Genomic DNA, 19915 nt, shown 5'->3' on the forward strand with positions numbered 1-19915 from the left:
ACTAGTCTTCTTGGTGAATTGACCTTCTATCATTATGTTTGGTACCTGGTCCCTGATTTTATTTATTTCTTGCTCTCACCTTTACTTTGTCTCATGTTCACATCTAGCCACTTCCACAGTTTTGTTAAAATTTCCATGACACATATTTTTCTACCTTTTAGTCTTGAATCTATCTTGTGTCTTCATATTTAGTATAAGTTTCTTGTTTGAGAATCTAGTTAGAATTGTACCCAGGCTGGTTATTTCTGCCCTAACAGTGGGGATTCTAGACCATGTGTATTAAAATGTTTGTGTTTTTATTTACCATCTTGCCATTTGCTTTCTGTTCGTTCCATTCTCCTATTTAAGTTTTCTCTTTCATTCCCTTCCAGATTACTAGTATCTTATTTTTTTCCTGCTTCCTCTAAACTTTATAATATGAATTATAACATCACAATTTACTGTGACATAAGCTTACATTCCCTCAGATATACTTCAGTTACGCCATGACATCTGTGCATTATTGTCACATGTTTTGTTTGTATAGATTTTGTAAACTCCACAGCATATTTTTTCTAAATTGTCTTTTAAAGATATTTAACAGCAGTGATTATTTTTAAAAATTAAAAACAAAATAGATTTTATATTTGGCCTCCTTTTTGCGGATTCTAATAATCCTCACTCCTTTATGTTAGATGCATATTTTTATTTAATAGCATCCTCCAAATATTTTCCTGAGGTTTCTTAAAACCTTTTTTGGAATTGCAGGTTTCTTGGAAATTATTTTTCCCTTTTGTCTGAGAAGCTCTATATGCTACATTATTTTTTTCAGAAATATTTTTGTGGATCATACAATTCTAAATGACTGTTGTCTTTTTCATTATATAAGCACTTTAATTTGCTACTGCAGGTTCTTTTGAGCTATTCTGTTTCTGGTCTTCTCCATTATGCACCCTATTCCTATAGAATGTATCCTTTTCTTCTGATGTCCTTTAAAATTTTAGTTTTCACCATTTTGATTATAATTTTCACATGGTTTTCTTTGTGTTTCTCCTGCTTCAGGTTCTTTGAGTGTGATAGCATTATTATCAAATGCGAGGAATTGGCCATTGCTTCTTTGCATTTTCTTAGTTGGCTGCCCAAATCATCAGTGTTATGTTCTGAAGTATCTGGATTTTGTTGCCTTCCTCACAGAATTGCTGAGCTCTTTTTCACATTGCCAGAGTACTTTCCATTGAGTTTTATTTTTTGGAGGCTTCTTTTCAGACTGTATTAATGCAGGGTTCTTGTAGAATTTGCATCAGGAAACTTCAGTCCTACTTCACAAACACATGTCTTTGGGGGTTTCTGGTGAATGTCCTAAGTGACCACTGGGCTGTTTTCACTCTAATTTCATTAACATGATTCTCAGCTCTTCACAGGCTCCTAGACCTACTCAGCTAATTGTCTTTAGTCAGTCTAGACTGTGGACAAATCTGCATCTTAGTGTTCCACAAAGACTTCCTGAGACTCTCCTGCAGATTTTCAGGGTTCTCTTTCGGCATAGCTCCCACCTTTTTGGAAACTCTGTTCCACCAAGGTTTCCAGTCACCTTAAATTCCCTGCATTCTGATCTCAGTCTCCTGAGAAGCTGCTGTGTTTTCCCTGGCATCGTTCATGCTTTGTGGTCTGGCATGTGCTTCTAGGCAGAAAGCCAACGTGATCTTAGGCTCACCTCACTTGTTTCTTTCTCTCAGGGATCACAGTTGTGTCCTGCCTGTTGTTTAACAGCTGAAAACAGTTGTTTTATTCCCCCCACCCTCCTAATTTTCTAGTTATCAAAGACGGGGGAGTAAAAATATAGCTTCTACCTATAGATAGATGGTGAACATGAGCATAAGACAGTCCATATCAAAAAGACCAGAATCAACAAGTGTTGGCAGGGTGTGGAGAAAAAGGAGCCCTCGTACATGGTTGGTGACAACATAGACTGGTCTAACCCATGTGAAAAACAGTATGGGGGCTTCTCAAAACATTAAAAATAGAAATTCTGTATGATCCAACCGTTCACTCCTAGGTATTTATCTACCCAAAGAATACAAAATGTATATACATACAAAATGTATATATATATATGTCCCTATGTTCACTGCAGTGCTATTTACAGAAGCAAAGGTACTATATTGGAAGCAACCTAAGTTCCCAATTACATATGAGCGGATTAAGAAGATGTGGTATACATATACGTAGTGGAATACTGCACAGCTATATTGTTAGAAATATTGTCATTTGTGACAACATAGGTGGGATTGGTGGGAATTATGCTAAGTGAAATAAATCAGAAGAAGAAAGACAAATAGCCTGATGATTTCACTCATATGTAGAATATATGTAAAGTATCAACCCAAAAACAAAGGAGCAGACAAAACTAAACCAAAACAAATCCTAGAAACCTGACTTCAGAATTGAGGCTATCAGAAGGGGAGGGAGAGTCAGGGTTAGGGAGGAGGTAGAGGCACTTTTGTTTTGTGCTTCGGTGATGGGGTGATGTGAGTATGTCTGAGGAGGTGTGAACCTATTCCCTTAAGCCATAGACAGTGCTACAGACCAACATTTTCTCCCAATAAAGGAAAAACAATTTAAAAAATAAAATGTGAACAAAAAGATACCAGTATATTTATTGTTCGTGAGAAACAGAAGCTTTTTATTTTATTCCTGCTTATTTCTATCTCCATGTGTCATTTGATGTTATCATACTTGCTAGTCTCCAGTGCCATTGATTCTTTTCTCTCATTTTATAAAATGTTATGATAAAATAAATTCACATCTTTATTATTGAAATTTTCTTAAATGTTGTTCATGATTTTTTTTTTCAGAACTTTCTAGTAAAACTATTTAGGCTTAAGGGGTTAACTTATTTGAAAGATTTTTTTTAGTTCTATATTTCTTTTATGATAATACATATATTAAGATTTTTTATTTTTAGTCAATCTTAAGTTTTGTTTTTCTACTAAATTGTTCATTCATCCATATTTTCAAATTCACTATTGTAATCTTCAGTTAATCTTTTTCATTCTATTATTTGCTTTTTTTATAGTTCTCATTTTCATTCACATTTATTATTTTTGGCTTCTCTCCTTTTTTCTTCATCGCTTTTGTTACAAGTCTTTCTGTTTCATTTGTCTTTCACAGTAACATGCTTTGATTCTGTTGATTCCCTGAATTTTATCTCTCTATTTTATGTTTTACAGCTGCTTTTATTTTTACTATTCCTTGATCTTTCAGAAAATTTTCTTAGTGTTTTTCATCATTTCCTAAATTGGCTGCTTAGGTTATTAATTTTCAGTCATTCTTCTTTATCCATAAAAGCTTTTAAAAATCTAAATATCTCTATAAAATGTTACTTTACCCACTTATGTTCTTGTATTGTAAACCATTCTCTCATTTATGGAACTTGTGTGAATTTTTTTTTATTTCTTTAGCTCCTCAATAGTTATTTTTAATTATTATTCTTTTGATTTACCAATTTCTTCAACTTCTGATAATACAATAAAGTGCTCAAGGAAATTACATCTCTGAATGTTCTTCTTGTATTTCCAGAAGCTCTTGTTTTATATATTTCACACTGTGATTGGCTCATAAAATTTAACAAATGGCAGTATTGTTAAATATTGGATTGAGGGCCCTCCCTGGTGGTACAGTGAGTTAAAACACAGCACTAAGAAGCTAAAGCCACTTCCTCATGAGTTAGATCCCCAACCCCAGAGGTGATCCACATGGTGTGGCAGACCTCTCCTGACCTACCTGCTGCTCCCCTCAGCAGTTGGCCTGTTCTGCTCCCCACTCTGTCTCTGGTGAACCCTCTCACTACCCCTGCACCTCTGGCCTGTACCCCAGTTCTGTATGCATAAATAAATAAATCTTTAAACCATATATATTGGATTGAACATTGTGTAATGAAATGTTTTTCTTTGTTTTGCTAATTGTTTTTATCCTTTTCTTGTTATCTAATGTGTATGATATTCATGTTGTCACAGTTAAAATTTTTGAATTATATTTTTTAATTTTATTGGTTATTTTTTTAAAAACCTCACGTTTAAAAATCTGTATGTTTTCATAATAGCTTGATCTCAATGCCAACTTGGATTACTTTTATCCTTTATCCAGCATGGAATTCAGCACATTCCCATTATTGAAAAAATTGATTTTATTCTTTCTATCAGATGTTCAGCTTCTGTGTATGCTACATTATTCCCTTTTTGTTTCACTTTGTTTGGTTAATGTGTGTGTTCACTGACTCATGAATTTTCTCTTTTTATTCCTTGTTATTTTGAGATTCCTACTAATCCTTTTGTTTCCATTAGTGATTGTCTCTTATTCCTTACAACCGACATTAAACTGGTTTTGGCCAAGCATGCCTGTATACCCCAAGCCCTTCTTCCTCTCCTATTTCTGAATGTGAGCTTTTGCTTATTTAATATTTTCAGTACTAGGATATCAGGGTTTGCCTTTATAACATAGAATTGTTGTGTTTCAGAAAACTTAATGCTATAAATTCCTATTTATGGTATCATTGTCCATTTAGACTTGAACATGTATGTATGTTGTGTGTATGCATATATTTATGTGCCTATGCATGTACACACACACACACAAATACTTATATCATCAGAGGATGTCTCTAGTCTATGCCACCACTACTTCCACTGTGAACTAGGCTTTGATGTCCCCTATGCTGAAAAAGCTAACCTGAATCAACTGTTTTTGGTTATATTCTTTCTCAAGTATTGTCCTCAAAGAAAATATATGAGTTTACTTTGAAAGCTTGCATGCTGAAAATATTTTTCTTTTTCCTTGACAGCTGAATAATATTTTGTCTGGGTATAGGATTCTTGGATCATTTTTCTCAATAGTCTGTACATTGTCCCACTGTCTTCTGCATTCCAGAGTTGTAGATGAGAATTCCTTAGCTAGTCTGAACCTCTTCTCTTTTAAGTAACTTTCTGTCTGGAAGCTTGTATAATTTTCTGTTTATACTTGAAATTCAAGTATTTCCTGGATTCACTTCCTGGACTTAATGAGACTTTTAATCTGCAGGCTTAAAATCTTGCTTCTGCTCAGTATAATAATTAAAAAAAAAATCTGGTACTGTATTCATTTAATTACATCTCCTTCATCTTTTTTTTTTCTTTTTCTTTTTCTTTTTTCTTACTTTTTCCTTTTTTAAAAATCCCTTCTGGAATTCCTCTTATTCTCATGATAGTCTGCTGGGACTGTTTTCTAAGCCTCTTATTTCTTCATTATTTCTCTCTTTGTGCTTTGCTAAGGATAGTAAGATATTTCTTTCACTCAGTTTCCAGATCATTAATTTGATATTGAAAAATACCAGTGATTTTTTTAAGCCTTCTGCAGAAAATTTTAACTTAAAACTTAAAATTAATGGGTTTTGTTCAGAAAGTCTTTATTACATCCTTTTTCAGCTCTCCCCATGTAAAGGTGTTCTGTATAATCTTTTGGGTGCACTGTACCCCTTAAGTTAGGTCTGTTTTCATTTTGCCTACCCATTGTTTTATGTTTTTTCTTTTTTTACTAATGTTAGGTTTTGTATAGTCTCTTTGGCATTTAAAAATCTGAAAGTTAGTGAAAGATTCAGCAGATTTAGCCCTGGCATTCTCACTGGTACTGGACAAAGAGTGGGTGGCTCTTTCTCCCTAGGAAAAAGGAACATTCCTTTCTGGCTACTGGTCTTTGAAGCAGTTCAGCCTACCAATATATCCCCTTTTTTTCTCAGGCATCATTCTCTAATTCTCTTTTTTATTTTTTAAGTTATGACAGCTCTTTCTTTAAAAAGAAAGATTATGCACACAAGAACAGGGATATAGGCTAGAGCTGCAGGGGTTGGGGGTGGGAATGAAGGGATTTATTCTAGACAGAGTAGGGAGAATAGGGAAATCTACTGAAATACACTGCTGAGGGGAACACCAGGTGAGACAGGAGAGATCTGCTGCACCATGTGGGTCACCCCCCAGGCCGGGGATCAAACTTGTGCTGCAGTGGCTTTGGATAGCTTCATAGTGCTGAGACTTAACCCCTTGCATCACCAGGAAGGGTGCCATCCTTTCTCTAATTCTAATTGACAAACTGAGCATGACCTGCCACCCCTCACTGGGCTGGTAGACCAGCTTGCCTGAGGATGAACAGCTCTATCCAGGAATGCATGTTGTCCTCTGAAACACCATCTAGAATGAGAAAACCTTGGGCTTAGTAGAAGTCTCAGGGAGAGGCAACTCCTTTGTTCTGCTGTAGGTACTTTGCATTTATTCACCAGCAAGAGAAGTCCTACCCTTGCTCTCTCTCTGCTGAAGATTTCTGCAGAATATGTGACCTCTCTAAAATTTGCCAACTTTATTGGTTTGACACATCCACACTACTTAAGAATTGATTTAAAGCTACCCAAATGGAGTGAACCCCAATAGTGTTTAAATAGTCCTGATAGGAGAAGGGTTTTCCAGAGGCACCTGGAGCAGTAAAACTTACTCCTTCAGGATTCAATCCTCACTCCAACCATACTCTCCAGTCACATACTATGACTTGCTATGTGAACTAAAGCATCACTCTCCTTGCCCTTATTTGGGAGAAAACCTATGTGGAACAATGTAGTTATGCTATAAAGGTGTTGACTTCTTTAACTGTTTCTCTCTTACAAACCACATAGAATGTTCAGTAGTTTAACACAATAATTCTTTATTTGACTCACGAGTAACTCTTTTAGTCTATGCTGTGGTGGGTGGGAGCTGCTTCTGGACTCAGCTAGACTCACTCAGCATTGGCTGCCTGGGGATGTCTGTTCCATGCTAGACATGGCTTTCTCTTGCTCCACAAATCTCTCCTCCTCCTCCTGGGACCATTGGCTCCCCCAGACACAATGCTCTCATGGCATTGTTAGAGGGGCAAGACAGCATGAAGAAATGCATCCTGTTGTGAAGGCTTAGACTCAAAGTTGGCATGCAGTCATTTCTTTTGGTTAAGTCCAGTCACATAATAGAATCTAAAGTCCATACATAGAAAAAGAAACCCTGTCCACAGCGCAAAGGGTGGAAGGAGGAAGGTATAGCACCATGAATTCCATAGCAAAATGTGTGTGTGGAAGACCTGAGGCCATGAACTTAACCTCCTCCATCTATGAACTGCAGCACTACATTTCTAAGTTATAATATAGCTGGGAAGGAGAGAGCCACCAGCTTAGTGTGGACGTAGTAGAGAAGCTTTTGGAGAGGAGATGTCATTGGACTCTTTCCTAAAGTTGTTGAAGCAATTAAAGGATTTTAATCAGGGATGAAGAGATGATATCACTTAGAGTCTGTAAAGTTTGCTCTTTACAAAATAGGAAGAACAGACTGGAAGGGAAGAGGGAGGTAGGAGTGATATATAAGGAAGCAGTTAATATACTACACAATAAAGCCTGAGATGTGCTCTGGGAGTTTGGAGGAGGGACACCCCAACTAGGAAGTGACTCAGCCCAGGCTAAGGGAAATGTTTGAATTATTTGGGTAAAGAAGCTGTGAAAAATTGTCTAACCCAGCAGGAATAGGGCAAAGGCTCAGACATGTGCAAGAACATGACTTTTCAGAGAAGTGCAAAGAAGTTTTTTTGTTGGAATGTAGAAAAGGCTGAATTGCTGAGTAATGAAGTGAAAGGAAAATACCTCCCTGCACTCAAGTTTACCTCCTATTAAATATCTATTTAGATTGGAGTGGCCCTACATATACCAGGCACTTTTTGTTTTTTATTTTTTTGTTATAGGAAATTTTGAGCATATGCAAAACCAAGTAGTATAAAAGAACACCCTGGTAACCATCACTCAGCCCCAAAACCAATTTAAGGCCTGTCCTACCCCATCCTCAACACCATTCACTCCCCTTTTGTTTTGAAGAAAACCCCAACTACTGTACTATTTATCTGAAATGTTTCAATGTATATCTCTGAATGATAAGCCTTTAAAAAATACAATATCAGGCCCTCCCTCGTGGCGCAGAGGGTTAAAGCATAGCACTGAGAATCTAAAGCCGCTTCCTCATGAGTTTGATTCCCGCCTGCCCCGGAGGTGACCACATGGCAGACCTCTCCTGACCCGCCCGCTGCTCCCCTCAGCAGTGTACTTCTTCGATCTGCCTGTTCTGCTCCCCACTCTGTCTCTGGTGAAGCCTCTCGCCTCTCGCCGCCCCTGAGCCTCTGGCCTGCACCCCAGTTCTGTATGCACAAATAAATAAATCTTTTGAAAAAATACAATATCATACCCAAAATTTAATAATAAAACTCAGTCTCATCAAATAGTTAGTCATCTTTGTGATATCTAATTATCTCACAAATGTACATATAAAAATAGATATAATTCAAATGTTTATATAGTTTAAAACTAGGTAAAGGGCTGAGACTCTTTTGAAAGTGAAAGAAGATGCTTTAAATCATTAGCAGTTTTGAATGTGAACTTTTGATCTAAATAAGATTGTATAATTACCTACACTGGTTCTACTTCAACACTGCTGCTGCTATTGGGTGGATATTTGAAAAAAACACCATGGAAGACTAGCTCATATCATTGGTGTTAATTCTCTCCTGTTTTCTTAGGTCTCTCTGCTCACTGGTGTGCAAATGGACATACTCCGCAGAGAAAGGCTGGGATGACAGTTTCTGGAAGATGATTGGCTTGGAAGAGTTTGTTGCAGATAATTACAGCAAAATAGGTAAAAATTTAAAAATCAACAGATTTTTGTATATGTATATGTTATATATATATATATATATATATGTGAGGATGTTGGCATTTTTTGGCTTTGTCTGACTTAAAATACAGGAACACAGACCTGTTTTTTTGTTTTGTTTTGTTTTGTTTGTTGTTTTCAAGGGAAATGCAGAAGTGGTGGGTAAGCCATCAAGGGAAATGCAGAAGTGGTGGGTAAGCCATGAATCCTTGAGTTAGAGATGAGAAAAAATTGAGGGGATGAAGTATATAGAACCTTATCTATAGACTCTAAGGAGGAAGTTATTTGTATGAAACAGATGGGAATAACATTAACGGGGAGGGAGGTAGTGTATCAATCATTCCCAGTACTATGAAAATGTTTTGTGAATTAGATTGAAGGAACCAGGGAAGGCCATGAACAGAAAACATAATAGTTGAAGATCAAAAGTAGAGGAATCAGGAACAACATTGAAACCAAATCCTGAGTCAGTGCTTCCTGAGGAAGACCTTGCGGTCCCAGATGCCCAGTTTCATGTGGCACTGACTTGGTACTAGAGGCGCAGTGGCTCGTAAGGGCCACCTGGTGGGAGAATCTAAATTCTGTATGTGATGTGTGCAGCTTGTGTGTGTGTGGTGTGTGTATTCAGGTATATTTAATGATAAGTGACATTTCAATATTTAAGGTTTGCACATTCCCCTCATAGAAAGATGTTGTTTTTTTTTTTTTTCCCTACATTTTAGCAAGCTGTCATCAGCTCTCTGGAGAAAATAGGTATAGGGTTGTGGTAATATCTTAGTTGGTGAATAGATATAACTTCACAGAGTATAAAAATGTATTGATATTTTGGGGCCTCTCTGCCATTAAAGACACAGTGCTATCAAGCTATTGGCAGCCACTGCAGCAGGAGTTTGATCTCTGCCAGGGAGCCTACTCAGATAGTAGCAGATCTCTCCTGTCTTACCCACTGCTCCCCTCAGCAGTGTATTTCAGTAGATCTGCCTGTTCTGCTCCCTGCTGTCTCTGCACCTCTGGCCTGTACCCCAGCTCTGTATGCATAAATAAATATTTTTTAATATTAAGGAAGTATTAATATTTTAAGTAAGTCATATGATGTTTGGACAGTTTGGAGCCAACCCCTGGGCAGCCACTGGATAACAGTGTTAAACTTCTATTCCAATGGCTGAGGGAGTATGGCATGTTGGGACTCCTGTTAACCAGGTTGGGTTTTAGACAGTACTTCAGGGCCAGTAAGGGGAAGAGGCAGCCAAAAAGGAAGGTGATACTGAATAGAGAGCTCAGAGAGGGCATGGACCACATCTGTCTTGCTTTGACTATCCTGGCATGGACGATGTTGATAAATGCCTACTGATGTAATGGGCAAGAGATAAACACAACTCTTTCAACTGACACAGATTGGCAAGAGTTAAGAGAACGCTGGCAAAGAACTATCTCAGGGTGCCTTAGCCCAGTCTGCTATTTCACAATACCTTGGACAGGTAATTTGAGCAACAGATATTTACTTTTTCACAATTCTGGAGACCGGGAGATCCACGATGAAGATGCTGACAAGATAAGCTTAATTAATTCCGAGGCCTCATCTCTTGATTTGTTGGCTGCTGTTTCTCTGGATTCTCACATGACCTCTTTGTGCATGTGCAAAGAGAGAATGCACGCGGGTACATCATCTTTTAGGGACACTAACCCTGTTAGATCAGGACCACCCTTTTGACCTTACTTAATAGTAATTGGCTCCTTATAAACTGTCTTCAAATGCAGTCATACTGGGGGAGGGGACTTCAACATATGAGTCCTGTGGGACACAGCTCAGTGCACCAAAGTACTAGTGCAATTTGTTCTAACTAAAACAGGGCCACTAAGCTGAGAGTTCCCACTCATATCTTGGAAGCTCCCCATGAGCTTTCTGTCTTGCTGAAGAGCCATCAGGATTGAGAGCTGGGGAGGGCTCTTGTCCTGTAATTGAGGGTTACAGGCAGGTTAGGTCTGCAGCCCTGAACAGAGAGTTAGGGTAATTCTAGCTCTAATATTAATGATGTGAACCTAGACAGGTCTCATAATGTTTCTGTTTCACTACGTTCTTGCCTATGAAAGACATAATTAATGGCAGCAATTAAAACTAATAGTTCACCGCTTCTCAGACTTGATTTTATTGCATTACCACCATTATCTTATTAAATTTTCCAAAACGCATATTTAAAAGTTTTATTTATCCTGTTCTGCAGCTGAAGAGCAAGTGCAGCTAACTGACAGTTGTGCAGTGTGCAGGTGATAGAGACACAGTTCAAGCCTGTGACTGGATGACTCCAAATCCTGCCTGACCATTGCACTCTCCTGACTTCCAAAGAACATTCACCATGTACCTGGAGTAGGCAGCAAATTAATGCTAGTCCTTCTTTTCCTTCTGTATTTCTAGCACATTTCTATGCACTTCCACATACTTAATGACTCATAATGCTTATAATCAGTGACAGAAGTGCTGTTACTGTGTTTACCGATGATAATCAGAACAATAAGTCGTTCTGCCTAACCACAGGCAGAATGAATAAGTTGGAAGTCAGAATAGACACCTTCCCAACAGCAGGGCTTATAAGGAGCTAATATTTGACTGAAACACACATTTCAATTTTATTAGTTTTAAAGATTTATCTATTTATGCATACAGAACTGGGGTACAGGCCAGAGATGCGGGAGTGGTGAGAGGCTTCACCCAAGATAGAGTGAGGAGCAGAACAGGCCAACTGATGAGGGGAGCAGCAAGCAGGCGGGTCAGGAGAGGTCTGTGGCGCCATGTGGATCACCTCCGAGGCAGGGATCGAACTCATGCTGAAGTGGCTTTTGCTTCTAAGTGCCATGCTTTAACCTGCTGCACCACCAGGAAGGGCCCCAAATTTCAATAGCAGTGGTATAAGTATTTTTTTTTCTATTTTTGTATATGTCTACTCCCAATGTAGTTGTTCTTTCTGCACGTTCCCATGATATTCTGGCCATACTTTATCATACTACACATTGATGTCTTGTTTATGAGTTGATTCCACACTACACTGTGAACTCCTTTGTTTCAGGATTTTCACTTATTTATTTTTATTTTCCTTGTCCTAGCACAGGGAATAGCACATTTGATTGGTGAGTAGGGAAATTAGTGACGAGATGGCTGGCCCTACAATGTCAGTACTGTTTGCTTATGAAAGCTATAATGGTCTTTATTGATTTTAGCAATATTTTTTACTTATTTGGGTCCAACTTCAAGTCCTATATTCTGTTTGTTTTACCATTTTGGTCCTTCCCCTTACATAAGACCCATGTTTAATTAGTATATTAGCTCTGCTAATAGAGCAATACCTACAGGAAATATTCATTAAAAGCCCATAATGTTAATCTAGCAGAAAATTTCCAAGTAACTGTATTAGATTTTGCCTGTTAAGTTAATGGATTTTTAATGGATGTCCTAAGGAGACATATCATTAACCGGAATATTGCTATACATGAATTAAAACTTACCCATTCATCAAAATTAATTGTGTGATATTGCCTTTGATATTCATTTCTGGTGATTTGAACTTGTAGCTTCAGTCTGAACCCAAAGTGCAAGATACTAAAGAGGATGCTAATTCTCTTTGGGACTTTTCAGAAAACTTGTCTGAAACTTTTCTCTAGACGTTCTTTCACAGTTCTTGGAACTATGAAAACTGAATCTCGGAAGCCTCCCTATGCAGTGTTAAACATTTCCAGTGGGCTCATTGCCCATCAAGACGTGGGCAGTACAGTGCAAAACCTTTTAGCAAGACTTGAGCAAAGCATCGTGGATTTGAGCATTAATACAATTACCATAATTCGCTCCATGTGGAGCTTTTAGCCAAGTCTTTACCAGCCTTCCTGGGCTCATGCAGTAAATAAATGCTTTCCCTGAAAACTGAGCACCTCAGCAACTGATGATCTTCTGGAGGGATGATTTTGAAATAAATTATTTATGAAGTGTAAGTTAAGGATCAAATGCAATATTTATATGGTACATTTCAAGGACAGGGGAAGAAATTTACAATGTTTTGAATAGCTACATACAAGAACCTGAAGCTAAAATGTTACTACTGAATGTGTTCTTTCAAGGAGATATCTGGGTGGTTTCACTGGGGAACATTATACAAAGTAAGAAAAAATAGTTTTGTGAATCAAAATATATATAATGGACTTTGCTTTACAATTGACAGAGTGATCATTGATTTAATGTTAAATTGATGGAGAAAACAGACTCGGTGTTTTGTGGGGAATTGTATACCCATAGTCTGTAGGATGATCTGTGTTGATAGATCTTGATATTCAGTTCTAGGTAACACCCTTCCAGGTTACCTGTCTAGTCCTAAATATCTGTCAAAGGCAAACAGGAAGGAAGAGCTCAGCAGGGAGAAGGGACCGTTTTGGAGAAAAGCAGCATCCCACCTATTCTAATCCATTATCCAGGCTCTCTTTGAGCCTGTCTCAGTTGCCTTTTGCTTCCTGAGAAAAGTACTTTATTGTGTTATTGGGATAGGGGACTTTATGTTACACACATGACTGAAGTCTAGAGTGATTATTTGCATTGCAGAAAGAGCCTCATTATAGAAAAGGGTTCAATGTGTCAGCTTATAGAGCAGCCATTATTTGGAGTCAGGAAAACAAAGAAGAAACTTAAACCCCAAATAGGAGCTACTGTAAAGTGAGAGGCTGAAATGGAGATAAAGCTTAGGTGAAACAAGGCGATTCCTAAGGGGGAGGAGGCTATGTCTTTTAACTGGCTTTCTTTCCCTCTGTGAGACTGTATTTGAAGTGGCAGACACAGTGGACACAGAGTAGATTCCGATGAAATACTTATTGAAAGAGTGAATATGTGTTTGACTGAAATATTTGATAAATAAGTCCTGTTTGGGCTTCAATTTTCTCTAATTCATAATGGACTCTATAAATTGTATTGAATTAAATAGCACTCATAGGTGACAGAGAGACAATGATTTCATTTCATAAATTCGGTGCTAGCAGACTTTTTATAGCTGACATATTTGGTACTTATGAAGAGACTTATGTGACCATACACACTGACTTCAATGATAGCTGCAGTCCCGCCTCACTCCGGCAGCAGTCCCACCTCACCTCTGCTGCAGTCCTGCCTCACCCCTGTAGCAGTCCCACCTCACTCCTGTAGCAGGCCTCTCAGAGCCTTTCCTGTGACAGTGATGATTACAGCCTCCTCCATGGAAAATAACAAACAAAAAATGAGCTTAGCAAGACTGACACTGTCACTTTCCCAAAGAGCAAAATAAACCCTACAGGTAATGAAAATTTTGAAAATTGCATTTAAGATGTTTCTGTCCTGTAGGGAAAGAATCTTGACTATGACAAGTATGTGTTGAGGACTTAGACTTCTCAGCACTCACCCCTGTTGCTCTCAGTTGATTCACAGATCCACTTGAGCAAGGGGAGTATTGGTTTGTGTGAGGCTGAATTTGAGAGCGCAGAGGGAGGGTGGTTCTGCCTCTTCCCAGAACCTGGCTGGACCTTTGGATCTCTGTGACCCTGACCTGTTCCCTTCATTAGTAGGCCAGAGACCTGAGACAGAGAGCCAAGACTTGGCTGGGCTTCCTTTACCAGTTTGTCTGCTTTTGCTCTGCCTAATTTTCAAGTCCACTGTGGTTCCAACACAAAGAGTCCCCAGGTGTTTTAGAAGAGAGACACAGGCCCAGCCTGTACTCACTCCATTTTAAGTCTGTGACTCCACTTTCTGGGAAACAGTGACCCAAGTCTCATGGATTAGCTGAGCGATTTCCTTTCCCATGGATCAAATAGGAGCAGGAGATGGAGATGTTCACATTAATATACTGCAGCCTGGGATGGAGAGAGGAAGTCCCTGGTGGAAACATGCCTACAGGATTTCCAACCGCACTATGCCACATACCCTTATTAGAGTCTGAGCCCATAGAGTGGGTATTATAAATTCCTTTTTAAACTACTTTTTTTATATAATGTTCTGGATTTGTCCACTAGAACTGGGCATATTTAGCCATTCACTCCTGAGAGTGAGACTTGTTTTTCATGAAGGGACTTCCTGAGCTGCTGTTCCATCTTGATAGGTATTGTTTTATTAAGTTATTGCTAAGTTGGGAGACCTTAACAAATCATTGGCCATAGGTATTCCAGCATTTTCTAGGCTCTCGGGGGACCTGTCCTTACACAACCCCTCATGTGCTGAGGGAGGTCTTTTCTATGGGACTCAGGCTGGACTTGCTCAGCTCTTCACCCTTTGACCTTACCCCATCTTGATATCATTTCTCACTCTTTTCCAAGTGACAAAAAGTGTTCTTTCTTTCATTACTTGAGGCTACAACATATCCTATATTATATTGTGTTATTTTCCCCTTTAAAATCAAATTCCTAGCTATTAGAAAATGACCTAAAGTTTTTCATGTCTGTTACTGAGCACCCATTCATGCCTGCACCCATCCAGCCACACTGTAGTGTGCCTACCATGTGCTAACATTTGGGTGCTATTAAATACTGAGATATAAAGGGTTCTTCATGTCCATGCCTTTGGGGATATCACATCCATGGAGCGCAGTTGAAGATAAGTGAATAAATAAATAATCTCAATGGTTTTCTTGTTTTTCAGTAACTTTAGAGATGTCCAAAGTGCTGTAGCAAAGCAGAACAGAAAAATCACTAACTACTAGGGGTTACATCAAGCAAATTTTCTCATAAGATGCCATTTGAGATGTGTCTGAAATCTGTGAGTGATACAGATGAGTAAGTTTTCCAGGCACAGATGGGGATGACACTAGAGGCACAGGCAGAGGCATGGAGGTGCAGAAGGGTATAGATGTCCTTGTTGAGTGTGGCTAGAACATAATGGACCTGTGGAGGAGTAGGAGAGGGACGATGTTTGATTTTTAATGGGGCTTCTGTTGTTCCTTAAAGATGGTTCCACTAGGAAGATTCAACAGGATTGGTTTCATTCCTCTCAGTAGATGCTTCCAATTACTACCCCTACCAATGTTGTAGATAAATTTTGGGAGGTGGGGAGAGAGACTCCTAAATCCTTTCTTTAATAACATATAGTACCCATCATCTTCCTTCCCTTCTATAAAGGTTTGTTGTGAAGCTGAAGTGAAACATCATATATCCAAAGAATGTAGTTAGCAAAACCTGTAGAGTTAGCTGTTAACAATTTTGAGTGTTCCTTCCCACTTGGAGGGTCACCATTTTCATACCCCATCCCCTCCACACTGTTCCCTACCTTCTGGAGCTGAAAGAAGTAAGTGCCCACTGTACCCTCCCACCATTCTTAGATTCCCAGAATTACTGTTTTAGCAGTTGACCCTTCCAGGAATAGGCCCATAGAACTGTAAGGGCAAGGGAGCAGTGATGACCACATCATGCTCTAAGGTAATGGCTTTCAGAGTTTTTACTGTATATAAGATTTTCTGGAACTCGTCTTCCTTTCATTATGGCATCTGAGTGATAATTGGAAATCCCCCAAAAGTGAGGTCAACCTCCAGCTGCTCTTCTTTCCACTGGACCGTCAGTGATCAGAGCCGAAAGAGAGCATGAAAAATTTGCATTAATGTCCTCATTTTATAGATGAGGAACCAAGATTTAGGGAGACAGGGTGAGCTTCCTTGGTCTTAAAGCATTTCAGAGCTGAGCCCAGAAACCGGTCTTCCAATCCCTACTCTACCAACTGTTCCTCTATTTCATGTTACCTCCCCTGCTTGATCTTTTTAAGCACATTTTGGTGATTATCCAATCTGGTAACTGTCATTTGAACACTAGAAGAATGTCACAAGGAAAAGACTTAAAAAGCCAAATTTACCCAATCCACTGTCCAATCACCAGCCTTACACATGGAGAAACTGTACTTTGCTGAAGTTCACTGGAAGGTTGGATTTATGAAGCTATTGACCTACTTCTGTAGATGAACTAAGATAATTAAGATGTTAGCTATCACCTGTTTCAGTGGTTAAGAGTTTGGTGACCAGTGGAAGGCAAGTATGAGTTCAGTCCTGGCTCTGCTCTCTGAGCCCTGCAAACTCTGCTGTGTGTGTTATGGGTGAGGTATTTGATTGTCCTTACTGTTAATTGGCACATTACTCAGAATTAAAGGAAATTGTGTAGGTATCCTAAGACATTGTAAGTCTCTATAAAATGTTGTGACTTACTACTTAATAATCTGTTCTCTTGAACTCAAATTCCTCTCAGGTGATAGGCCATTCTACAAAAGCCAAGACTCCTTAAATAATCCCATGTGATTTTTCCCCACTTCTTCTGAGCTTGAGGAATGCCTTTTCTTGAGCTATACCCTTGGGTTTATACAGCTTTTTTACAAGCATAATATACTAAAATGAATTACATTTCTGCTTCTAAGTCATAATCACATTCCAGTCTTACCTCCTTGGAAGGTTATCTTGATTGAATTATAGATCTTCCTAAATTCTTCTGTCCCATATCTGGCAATCTTTGGCTTTTTCTTTCGGAAAAAAAAAAAAAGCATGTATCCATAGGTAAATGAAAGACATGTTGGTGATAATTAGCTAGGAAACTCTGACTAACACTCCTACAGTACTTTATGACTTTAAAAGAGTATTTCCATGCACTGTCACACTTTTTTTCCCCATCAAATTTGAAAAATGGGTTTTAATTTAGATTCATTTGGGAAAAGCAAAAGTCATGAGCTTTTGAATAATAAAGACCTGAATCAAACCCCAGATTCAACACTTCTTGGTAAACCTTGGATGAGTCACTAAGCCTCTCTAATTTGATTTCATCTATTATACACTTTGGAGGGTCCTTTTGATAAAAGGACCGATTTCAGTAAAACCCCAAGAAGCAGTAGCTGCATTGACTCAGAAGATTCCAATATGACTGGAAATACCAGAACAATGCTGGCATGGGCATTAGACTCCCCTGATGTGAAACACCCCCCCCCCCAACAACCCGAAAGGACACCTGATTAAGTATATTCAAGGGAAGGAAAACCACATGGTCATGGTCATATTAATGACTGAATAAGAGAGGAGAATGACTGAATAAGAGAGGAGAGACTCAAGGCTTACTTCCCTTGTGGGCATCCCTCACTTCAGTGCCACTCCCATACTGGAGAATAATGTTTCAGCCAAGCCAACAGGATCCCTGCCTGCCTCGAGTTTTCATTTTAGAGGAGAACATTTATCCATCAATCAAAACTTCTTCTGAGGTCAATGCTCAAGAATGACTTCTTGAGTGTATAAAGAAGGGCTAGCTTTTGTCAGGGAAAGAGGGGGTGTTTGAGGAAACAGTATACCTCGCCCACCTAACATGCTACTCCTTTGGTCTTCTCCACCTTAGCAAAAGGCAGCACAGTTTCCCAGCTGGTCAGGACTCACACTGAGAAATCATTTTTGATGTTTCTCTTTCTTTTCCACCTTACATTCAATTCATCAGCAAGTCCTTTCTGCTTTGCTCCAAAATGAACCCTGAATCAGGTCACTTCCACCCCTCTTCCCTGTTGCCATCCTAGTTTAAAGCACTTTCATCTTTTGCTGGATTAGTGCCCTAACCTCTTAATTTGTTTCCTTGATTATGTTGTCTCTGTTAATCCATTTTCTACATTGCAGCCTTTATATTATTTTTAAAATGTAAACCAGATCATGTTACCCCTGCCTAAATTCCTTTAGTGGTGTCCCATTACAACTGGGGAAAAAAAAAATACTTTGTATGGTCTGTAAAAATCCTGCAAGGCCTCTATCTTTTTTTCCATCTCTCCCTCCCTTTTTCCCTCTCCCCGTCTTTCTTTCTCCTCCCTTCCCTCCGCTTTACTCTCTCAGTCTCCCTCTCATTGCTTATCCTGCCCTCACTAACTCACCACAGTGACCTTCTTTGTCTCCCTCAATATTTCCAGTATATGTAGACTTGATATTAAATTGACCCTCTGTTTGGTTTGGCCCTCTCAAAATATTCGCATGGCTATCTCCTCCTCTTTGTTCGGATCTTGGCTCCAATATCATTGGAGAAGAGCCTTCCTTTACCACCTGAGCTAACACTCCCTTCCCCTCTTCAGTAGTATTCTATTTCTTGGTTGTATATTTTCCTTAGTACTTGTCACTATCTGAAACTTATCTTATTCTTTGTTTATTGCTAGAATAGCTAGCTACTCATTCACTACTGTTGAATAAATAAATGAGTTAATTAGATTTTTAAAAACATTTTGTAAATAAATAAGATGGCATAGAAGAAATATATCTGAATGCAACACATTTTTGACAAGTTTCCAAGAATTTATTATAACCAGAACAAAGCAGTTTACAATATATGATGTGTTCAGAAAGACATCCCCAAAGAGCTTAGCAACTGTCTATCTAGACTGTTGATAGAGGAACTAATCTCCAGTCCTGTGAGACCTTGGCTGTATGACATGTGGCGTTGCATTAACTTGCCTTTGGCGATAGTTTCAGTCAACTTAGATCAGCACAGCAAAGACTTGCTAAATAAATTGAGTAAAGGATCTAAAATAGGGAACTTTAATGGTAAATAATATAATGGCAAAATTAATATAATACCAGTGGTCTAGAAGAGTAGGCTCAATTAATAAGGTGAGTATTTTTCAGGGGTAAAGTCTAATTAAGTCTTTTCACTACAAAATGCAAGAAGTGGGAAAATAACTTCTCAATGATATATTGTATCATTGTAATATATGCAAACTCAGTGGCAACCTAGATCTCTCGGAGATTGTTTGGTTACTAAGGATCAGTGAATCGTGAAAATGGTTGCCAAGTACTTTCTATGTACAGTCACTTCTGAATGCTTTGTTATCCATTTTAAATCTCCTTTGCCCATCTCTGTAGGTACTATTTTACTCATTGGGCTGATCAGGAAACTGAGGCCCAGATATTAAATAAGTTACTTAAAATTCCAGCAAGTAACAGAGCCATAAGTAGTTTTACTCTAGAGTCTGCATGTCTTGACTAAAGGCTGCAGAGTCTGCTGGGACTGGGCTGCACTAACAGACTTGTTATGTTCCCATCAAGACCATCAAAGGGCCAGTGCTAGACAGATAATATCTGAAATACTGTGTTATTCTGGGCCTCACACTTTAATAACTATTGACAATAAAAGTAGTACATTTATAATTGAGTGCCCTGGGTTAAAAAATAATAATAATAAGGATAATTGAGAATCAGTAAAATTCAAGAAACAGT

General features: G+C 38.6%; 1 protein-coding gene across 11 annotated transcripts in view; it reads left to right on the forward strand.

The window, feature by feature from the left end:
* The window catches only part of FGGY (FGGY carbohydrate kinase domain containing), a 364051-nt gene that overhangs the window by 121046 nt on the left and 223090 nt on the right, over window positions 1-19915 (forward strand). For all 11 annotated transcript variants that reach the window (XM_004679054.2, XM_012722677.1, XM_012722676.1 and 8 more), the window contains one exon: window positions 8587-8702. In XM_004679054.2, coding sequence (XP_004679111.2) covers window positions 8587-8702 — 116 coding nt within the window. The remainder of the gene's footprint in view (window positions 1-8586; window positions 8703-19915) is intronic.

The sequence above is a fragment of the Condylura cristata genome, unplaced genomic scaffold, assembly GCF_000260355.1.
Source record: "Condylura cristata isolate star-nosed mole 26May11 unplaced genomic scaffold, ConCri1.0 scaffold00008, whole genome shotgun sequence".
Lineage (NCBI taxonomy): Eukaryota > Metazoa > Chordata > Mammalia > Eulipotyphla > Talpidae > Condylura > Condylura cristata.